We start from the raw sequence: 10,379 nt of genomic DNA, 5'->3' as shown, positions 1-10,379 counted from the left end.
GATAAAAGAACAAAATAGGAGAATTTGTAAGGTAAAATATCAACTATTAAGTTGCCCCCTTAAATCATGCTATTTTATTTATTGTCTTTTCTTTTTTCTTTTGCCTAATTTAGTAGATTTTGTTATATTTCTATTGTTATATTTTGTAAAATAGAAACTATGAGTAGTTTTTGTAATATTGACTCTTAAAGTGTATATTTATGTGATTTGTCCATCTAAATATCCCTCCTTAGATTATAAACTGCAAGTTATTGCAAGACTTCTTAGATTACAACTAATAATAAGTTTAAAAAAAAATAAAAAAAAAATTAAAACGAAAAAAATTAAGAATAAACATCTTTTTAAATGCTAATTAAAAAAACTTTCATTTCAATAGGAGTTTGTTATTATATGGGCTAAAATTATGGAACCTATTAATGTGCATGCTTTTTTCTATTTCTTAAATTATATTTATATTCACTTTTTAAAAAGAAAAACAAATACTTCTTCTTTTTTCATAATTTATTCTCACTCAATCTCTATTTTAATTTCTAATTCATGAATTTTGAATTCACAATAGAATTGGTGATAGTAAATATTATATGTTAATAATTTATTTTTAATTTGTAAATTGTATACAACCTATTATTTATGTATTATTTTATACAATCAAGCTAAAATCAATTTATATATAACAAAGTCATATTTTAAATGATTTTTTATTTTTGGGATCTCAATTTATGAAATTGGTATATAAGATTCTATATAAATGATATATCTTATAACTATTTCTAGTGTATGAAATGGTACATAATATGATATCCACGAATTATTTTAATAAATTTTATTAAAGTCATTTTATACTCTTGTCTTATTTTTTTTTTAGGGGGGAGGCTCAATGTATGGAGTTGACGTTAAAATTGGTACCGCTGAATTTTCGTATATGTTACATTTGTATGAAATGAGTTTATGAATGTGACAACTGATACGAAAAAATGGTGTTGTATATTACATAACTTTTTTAGTGTATGTAATGGATATTTAAAGAAAATTTATCACTGTACATATTGAAAATAAACTAACCGATAATTGTTTGGTATCAAATAACTTTTTGTTGCAATAAAAAAATAATCTGTATTAGCCGTGATTGATATTGGTGTTGATTCACTGTATTAATTTTGCTTTCTCCAATCAGTATAGTTCAATAGTTATACAAAAATATAGTTACAACTTGCAATAAACAATCTAAAAATACATATAAATGTAATTTTCACATATAATAAAACTAAATCTATTAACTGGGTTGAGATTTTAATTGATAAAGTGTTACATTTCTTTACAATGTTGTACTTTCCCGTTTTTCATTTTTCCTATGGAATACTTTATTTGACAAAGTTAATTCTCAAAGTATGTGCCATATTTTAAAAAAGAAAAGATTAGAAAAGATTATTATTTTTTAAATAGCTTTATTTTATTATTATTTATTGAAAGTCACTGTTGTGAATCTATGAATAATGAAAGAAGAATTGAAGGAATAATGTGTATCAATGTAGAAATATTTTACCAAATTTTACTTCTTAATTTAAGAACAAATTTTGTTACTTTATTGATAAAGTTAAAAAAAAAGTATAAATAAAGATAACTATTGAAACCAAAATTTATTCTTAACATAATTATCAATAGAGTTAATGAGGAGAGATAGAATATTAAAGACTAAAAAATAGGAGATAATAACAAATACTTATTTTTTAAAAAATATTATTTCTAAAGAATTGCTATAACTTGCAATTAAATCTTTAATTCAATAATTATGTAAAAGTATTGTTATAACTTGCAATAAACAATCTAATAACTATACATAAGATAATTTTCACATCTCATAAATATACAAATTTAGAGTTTATATTACAAAATCTATCATCATTATTTTTTATTTTCAAAAGGTAGCTTTTATTTAAAAAAACTACCAACTATTCAACTGCCATAAGTTGTTTTGAAATAATCTTTATGAAACACCACTTTCTATACCATATTTATATTATAATTTTTCAATATAGTTAAATAATCTTTAGAGAAAACTAATTTCTATATCAATTTCATATTATATTTACAGAAACAACATTTTATATACTATCATTTTTATATAATTATTTTAGAAGGTAATTATACCTCATAGAAATATACCATATTCAAATGTAGGTTTTTGACATAACCTTTATGAAAAACCTATTTCTATACCATATTTATATTATATTTTTAGGATGTAGTTAAATAATTTTTAGAAGACAGCAATTTCTATATCAAATGCATATCATGTTTATAGAAACACCAATTTCTACATTATTTTTATACCATTTACAGAATATATAACCTTTATGAAACACCAATTTCTATATCATATTTATATCATGTTTATAAAAATATCAGTTTCTACATTATAGTTATACCATTTACAAAAATATGTAAATAACCGGAGAAGATATAAAACCACGATCTCTGTCGCTACAAATGGGATATCACCGATAACAATGTACACACAAAAAATACGATCAGCACGCACACAAACCCCCCCCCAACACGCCACCGCCGGAAAAATGGAAAAAATCTGATAGGGGGAGAAGTCGGAGAGAGGAGAGTGAAGAATGGCAGAAAACGAATTATTTCTCAAAGAAAGCAATCAAGATCTCGGAAAGTGATAGTAGCATCTAGTTTTGTAGCTTTAATGGGAATAACTTTAAGTATCAGTACATGGTTTCTTCTTTTCAAAAAGAGAAAACTGTTTGGAAAGGCTAGGAATCTTCTGGATCTAGAACCAATCCTATCGGGAATCCTTCTGAATCTTCTGGAAAGACACTCGACCTTGAAACAACAAACATAACCAAAACTCCAAGACCAAGACACTACAAGAAAGCGCAACGACAACTAACATGGATAACAAGACTGTCTTTCAAAATTACATTGAAAAAACTGAATCTAGTTCCTTCATACTGCATAAGTCCAACCAGAAAGCTGAAATGTGAGTTATTACTTTAATAGGAGATATACTTAGAAAAATGAGACGGAACAGAATATAAATAGGAAAGAAAGCCTCATAAAACTATGATAATGATATTTTGTGTCAATGTTATGAGAAATCACGTGGAATGACGATAAAGTGAAGATCATTTTTCCATAACTCTAAGTAAAAGGTCAATCAAATCTTCACCCCCAAATTCATTGTTGCCTTTTTTTCCCATCGGCTTTATTTTGTTTATGATCATTAATAATATTCTCCAATATTAAATCAAGCTTATGATGCATATTTATCAATCTTTTTCCCTTTCCACTGATTTCGTGATGTAGTTTCCAAGAAGGAAAGAGATCTACCATATCCAATGAGTTGAATATAATTAGAAATCTCAAGGAAGGAGGATTGTAGAAGCAGGATGATGATGAAGACCAAGAGGGGAATGAAAACAAGGGCTTAAAACGATGCCCTTTTTTCTATGTATTTAATTTTCTAAAAATAAATTCTCCTATTTAATAGGTTTTGTAAATTTTGTATTGGTATATTTTGTAAAATGAAATTTTATGGTATATTTTGTAATATAGACTCTAACATGGTATATTTATGTGATTTTTCCTAAGTTACGAAACAAAGGGTGCTCTCTTCTCTGTAATTTTTTGTTCAGATTTTGGCTCCACCCTGGGAAGAATACACTCGTGCTGCTCTATAAAGTAAGTTGAAGTGGTAACTGAAACACCATATATGATATTGTCCATCAATTTATTTAGCTTCACTTTAATGTTTTAAAGAAGCAAGCCTTTTAAGAGATCATTTGGTGTGATGTATAAGATATAATAATCTCGAAATAAAAAATATAATTATTTTATCCCATGTTTAGTTGAGCCAAAGAGTTATTTATCCTACCATTTATGCTTTAGTGATGAAATAAGTTATTCATATATATAATGGGATAACTAATCCCGGAGTTAATTATTCTGAAATAACTTATTCCCAACCAAACAACCCGTTAAGGATGGGGAAAGCTTGTTATGTGATTTTGGGACAACTCTATTGTGAGAAATCGCATGAGCCAAATGCCTAGATTTATTTCTTTAATGTGATAGGGATATTTCAAAGTCCAAGCTAGCGGCTAGCGATTCTTGTTGTGCTCTATTATTACCTTTATTGTTCAGTTATTGAAGCACATGAATACAAAAAAAATTGAGCATTGGGCAGAGGATAGAGTCCAACTCTCACCAATAAAGTGAAAGAATTCAGATAGTCCATCAATTGAGCTATTAAAATTTCCCACGAGAATGATTTTTTATTTTTTTTTGGTAAACTCACGACAATGATTACAGTCAAGCAGACGTTCAGTTAGTAGTTTCAACTTTAAATGATCACACCAAGTTTTATAAGCCCCTCCCCTCTTAAGGCACCAAGATTACTTCACATTCAAATAATATTAAATCCGAATTCCGCTAATCTTAGTCATTAGGCATATGTAACTCAAAATCCATCTGAGAAAATATTTTGGGAGATGGAGAAAGGAATAGTGAAATTAATCTTTAGGACACAGAGCAACAAACTAGTACTTTTTCAAATAGTGTTATGGTAAAAAGACTTCAAATAAAAATTGAATGGAATGTAAGGGCGATACAGGCAGCATAGACATGATAATAATTCCTAGCTGCAAAGCGGAGCCCTATAAAATAAGTCGATATATGCACTCTTTTACATATTAGGAGTTTGGGCATATGCTTTTTGCAGCCACAGATCCTATTTCCTGGTGCAAATTTCAATATCAACAAAAGTATTACCAACAATCAAATTCATTTTTCATATAATAAGAATTATGCAAAGAATTTACTCCAAAATCCATCCTCCATTGAAAGCTGCAAGCTCTCTCGTTAACATGGTGAGACGGGAACCCTAAATATCGTGCAATATATAGGGAGTACAAAGTTCTCTGAGTTGGGCTAGATGGGCCAATTGCACTTTCCAAGTAGGCCTAAAAGAGGCGTATGTTATGAAAATTCTCTAGGTGAACCTTTGTTGCCCATCGAGCATAAGTTGTGTCTGATCACTGATGGGCAACAATAGTTTTTCCTGATAAATTTGTTCAAGTTCGATCCACCTAGTTCCACAGCCATTCTTGTAAATCACTTGTTAAGAAGATGGTGAATTAAAGGACTTAACAATTGAAACAGTCGAGCTCTTAACATGTTGAAATTTGAAAGATGATGCACTAAGTCGCAACTCAGCCCAGATTTCAAAACGTTTCAAATTTGTTGTAACATATACTATTAGAATTGACATAATATCAACCAACTTCAATGTTAAGTATTATTTTGTAGAAAATAAGCTTGACGTTTGTTTGTACTTGTAGAGGCAAAATTTGAATAAATAAGAGTATCATTTATTGTAAGTGTCTATCATATTATACAATTATTACTTACAAGTTGACGTCTAATACAGTTTAGAGTTCAAAGCAATGTAAAAGAAACAAAGAGAATTATGAAATAGTATGTAATGACATAATGGAAAAGACTAACACTGTAACAATCGAACCACACCACATCTATTATTGCATCAAATGAGTCTTTTTGTCGTTACATAACGGATTTAACCATTCAATACAACATAATGTAACACTTAAAATTATTGTACTATTTGAAATAACAATACAACACAATACCGTAGGTCACTACACTACCATCCGAAAAGCTGTATATAATGTCATCAACAACTTACTATAAGCACACATGACATTTATGAACAATTCATTCACACCAGAAAATATGTAAGAAAATCACTTATTTTTTCACGGAAGTTTTTTTTTTTTTTTTTTTTTTTTACCGAAGTACCTTATGAAAAATATTTTTCATAATACCAGACTCACCCTGCTTCTCTTCGGGAAATGGGATGGAAGCACAGCAATGGAAGTAACCGTTAATATCATACACAAACCTTTTTGAAAGATGAACTTCACGGATAAGACATTCTCCCCATTCTTCCGAGCCATGTTGTGCAAAAATTGCTCGTGCATCGAAAGGGTCAGTTTTTTCTGAACTCTTTTTGCTACAATTTACAGAACAGTAAATCAGTGGCAACCTTAACAACAAAGCTAGTTATGCAACAGGTAGAATCATAAACAGACTATACGCCAACAGTAAACAATACGCAAAGAATTTAAGTAAAAGTATCACCTTTTTCTATATCGCGCATTCATTATTGTGGCATGCAACTGTATTAGAATAGAAGTTAGCAAAAACAAAAAGACAGATTTAGCAATTTTCACCAGGACAGTTTCAAGGATAAGCAATAAAAGCATTCTGGTATCTATCTGTAAAGGAAGAAAAGGCCACCAAAGACATAAGAGTATATCTAGAAAGTAACTGCATCAAGTGCAAGTCTGAGAACAGATAATACATATTTGAATAAACTGAAGCATAATGCAACAGAAGATACAAGTTTGAGGCATATAGTTGAAATTCAGGAGGTGAGAATAAGTCGGAGTTCGAGAAAGCCGAATACCAAAGGTATCAACATTAAAATGGTTGCAGCCATATTGGCTCTTGGTGGTGAGTAAAACTGCTTGCCTTTTCAAAACAGATTGAACCATTTCTGGCTGTATTAAGAGATTCTTTGCCAAGTGGCTTATGCTTTCATGACCTTATTCTTTTTATTGTCGGGGAAATTCCCGAGGAGGGGTAATGACGCAAGGTTTGAACTCGGTGGATCTGTCCACCCTTCTTCACTTAAATACCAGCTTATCGCATAGACCAAACCCCTTTGGAACTTTTAGGCCCCTGTTTGTGATGAATAAATTGTTTTTACAAGAAATGAAAAGTGGAGAGGTTGGAAGGGAAAAGGAAAAGCAAGGAAGCAGCAGCGCTAGATCGAATGGTCAAAGAGACCGCCCTAACGATCAAACCATAATGAAATAGCCTTCAACACCTTGAAAGCTGTACCTTTTAACAAAACTTACTAGAATAAAGAATTAACACTTTGAAAGCTATACCTTTAACTTCTTGTTTACATCTTCTTCAAGAACAAGACCAGCTTCAGTGAACGCATTAATTATCCTCTCTAGAAAGGCTAAGGTATAACAAATGCAGGTATGAATTCCCTTAAAATAACAAAGAAATTAAAATAATGGCTACAGTCAGAGAAGAAGAAGCCAGAAATTGTGGATACGACAGGCATGTTCAAGTTGGGCTTCACCACCAGTTACTTTCAAAGGAGCATGTACAACATAAGCTTTTTCCGGAGAACCTCTCATGCAAGCCTGCAGGATAAGAACAAACCTGAGTTCCAGCCAAGAAAAATTGCACCTTTGTGAAATCTCATTAGAGGCAATAACCGTGGAACATCAAGCATCTAAACAGAAATTTTGACCTCTCACAACAATCGATGACTTATCTACATGATATGCAGTCTCTCTCTCCCTAATACACACGGGGCAACCAATTGGGGAATCATCCATAAAAAGAGATTGGAGTCGCATGAAAAGGAAAAGGAAATCTGTAAATATTATATAAGATTCTTTTTGCAGTACTTAATCATTTTGTTCATTTGCTTTGCCTAATTCCAAGTTGGTCAATATTGCTGCCAATGGCATGGTTGAACGCTCTAATACACATTTACCCTTTGTTTCAGAGATGAAAATTTACAGAAGTCTATTTGCTAATTCACATTTCCACTCTCTCATGTGTTAACTGATTTTTGAAATTCTTCCTTTTAACTTCTAAGCATATAAAGTTAAAGGCAGGCCTGGCCTACGTAGTAAGTAGCCCATAGTTGCATTAACTTGGATAAACACTTACCAAGCCTGTCAGTCTTATACACACAGGTCGTCCTTCCAAATCTTCAGTTACTTTTGGTGAGACACTCTGGAAAGACAACAGAAAGCGATATTTATTATGAAAAGTTAAGACAGTGAAAAATATATCATACAAAAGGAATAAAATAGCTAGCCAAGTATAAACGTTTACCTGCAGAACCTTAGCAGCAGCTTTAATTTGATCATTATTCGAAAGTTTCAGCATGAGCACAGTCAAGTGAAATGTTTTTGGATTAATAAACATGGACTTCTCGATTCCCAAATCTGTTAAGAGTGGTTAAACATTCGACAATTTTGTCAGATATTACGACATAATGAAGGAAGCAATGAGCCCCGTGATAGGTTGAAACATAGGGATAGAAATTATCATAAACATAACAAGGAAATGCAGAGATGAAGAATTTTCATCTTGATTAACTTTAGTAGTTCCAACAACTGACTTCTGAAAGTTGTTGAGCTTCTTGACCGTTTCATCATGTAACAACAACGGAAGTGATATAAAGTGAGTGTAGTCAGGATTTCCACTTTTAACTGCCTGCGTTAGAAAGAGACACAAATAAAACTTATAGGAATAACTCAAGTTTAATCCTGAAAGAGTTCCTCGATGAATACAGAAGTCGAATACAGTGACTTTCTTTCAGAAATAATGCTACTGAAAATAAATTACTGTCTGGAAACATGCTATTTATTCATTCAGTTCTTATAGAATCAATCAGAGGAATCGACAGCGAACATCCATAGCGAAGAGTCCACTGATAAAAACAGCATAAACATGAGATAATTCCTGGCTGCAAAGCCAAGCCCTATAAAAGTATATGGACCCTTTTATACTCCTTCCTTTTACTTTTACTTGTGCATTATTCTAAAAATAGGTTTTCACTTTTAACATAGCAAAGAAAAAACAATTATCATTTGTTGAGTTCAAAGTATATGAAAAGTGTGAATGGAAAATGGAGGAAACCAAGTGCAAGGAAAAATAAAGAAGAAAACACTAAAAAGGAAAGTATACTCTAAACAAATGGAAAGTCTACTAAATCTCCCACATTGGTGGGAGAATGTGACTTTCAAATGTTTATATTAAGAAACACTTATTCCACTTGGTAAGTGAGGCAAGAAATAAGAGATGTCTTGCAACGTCGTCGTCGCTCGCTCGGCTTTGGATTAGGAAAATGATCGATCGATGAGATCTATCTTTTTGGATAAAGTTTATTTGACAGAAATTTGATCCGAAAATACCAATGGGAAAAACACAACTTTTCTATGTTTTTTATCCTCCATTTATATGCATGCATGCAGTGGCTGACACTGTTTCGAAATGCTATGCAGAAACGAAGTGATGCTTCGGAAAGGATGCAATCCTTCAACAAAATGACACACTGTTTCATGAAATGATATGCCTGTTCGGAAAAGATACATTCTTTGGACGAACAAACATGATTTTCCAGAAAGGTCACACCTTTTAAGTGAACCACTGCCACCTTTACGAAAAGACATCTGATTAGACATGAATTTTCTGAAATAAAAAACTCTTTTCTTGCCTTCAAAAACATTCTGTGTGATCAATCAAATCATTGGGTGAGTTCGTTGAATCTAACAATTTGAGGTACCGCTATTGTTTGGATTGGAGGTCATTTTATCCTGCGAAGAAGAACCTCGGGTACAGTGAGGAATTATTCCTTAAGGACACTCCGTGAAATCGGGAAACTTGGCCTTAAAATTCTATTTCATCTCTTTTCTGAACATTAACACACTTCTTAGATAGATTATTCATAATCTAGTGTTGAAGGTGTAAAGAACTTCATAAGTGTTCTTGTCTTGGACTTGAACTAATGTTGAAGTTCGTGTTACTTATATACAGATTCTTGTACCCGAATATATACTAAATAACATCATTTTTATTTTTTAACCTCAACATTAATTAATTATTCACCAAATCATTTCCCAAAACCCAACACTATAGAAATATGATACATGCATATTTCGATAAACTACTCACTCATATTAGTCAGTGTTCATTTAAAGACCTGCAAAGTATAAAGTGGACAAGTAAAAGTAAACGGATAGGTAAGCAGACGGAGTATATATATGCTTTTGCTACAGTAGATCCTATTTCCTGCTGCAAATTTCTACAAAACTTAGTACAGGACTAATAAATATAACAAAATTCAGCAGAAAAGATGCAAAAGAACTTACTCCAGAAGAACTAGCCATTGTAAGAATTAAAGCTGCAGTTGTTAATTGATATAGAGAGAAGGCAACTCTTTTAACTCTCAAAACTCGAATGCTTTTTTTTTCTCTCTTCTTGACTATATAAACTTCTCTATTGATTGGCCTGAACTGGTCAACACTCAAAACCACGTTACAAGAAAATGGATTACAGGTTTCGCCCGGCGGATGATTATTTTTGTCTTTACCAATTAAAAGATATAAAAAATGAAAAAAAAAATATTTAAAATTAGAGGATTTTTTTATTTTTTTGTTGTTGGTGAAGTTAAAGAGGAGTTGACTGAGTCTCACAGCTCAAAGCATTTTGATCTGAACAAAAAAAAAAATACTACTTATTAAATT

The 10,379-nt window shown here is 31.3% G+C and overlaps 1 protein-coding gene across 2 annotated transcripts; it reads right to left on the bottom strand.

Moving 5' to 3' along the window:
- Positions 1-5,524: 5,524 nt before the first annotated feature.
- On the bottom strand, positions 5,525-10,346 carry LOC107860513 (A-kinase anchor protein 7). 2 transcript variants are annotated; one of them, XM_016705897.2, is made up of 8 exons: positions 10,005-10,346; positions 8,252-8,346; positions 7,963-8,075; positions 7,795-7,860; positions 7,166-7,256; positions 6,990-7,057; positions 6,175-6,212; positions 5,525-6,046 (listed from the first exon to the last, which is right to left on the bottom strand). In XM_016705897.2, the coding sequence occupies exons 2-8, from the start codon at positions 8,286-8,288 to the stop codon at positions 5,821-5,823; spliced, it is 639 nt and encodes a 212-aa protein (XP_016561383.1). In that variant the 5' UTR covers positions 8,289-8,346; positions 10,005-10,346; the 3' UTR covers positions 5,525-5,820. The 2 variants fall into 2 exon arrangements, with proteins under 2 accessions (XP_016561383.1, XP_016561382.2); XM_016705896.2 differs by having other exon boundaries at positions 8,229-8,346; positions 10,005-10,345.
- Positions 10,347-10,379: the final 33 nt, after the last annotated feature.

The sequence above is a fragment of the Capsicum annuum genome, chromosome 2 (assembly GCF_002878395.1).
Source record: "Capsicum annuum cultivar UCD-10X-F1 chromosome 2, UCD10Xv1.1, whole genome shotgun sequence".
Classification (NCBI taxonomy): domain Eukaryota; kingdom Viridiplantae; phylum Streptophyta; class Magnoliopsida; order Solanales; family Solanaceae; genus Capsicum; species Capsicum annuum.
The sequence above is the reverse complement of the archived record's forward strand: the minus strand, read 5'-3'. Positions and strand labels throughout refer to the sequence as shown.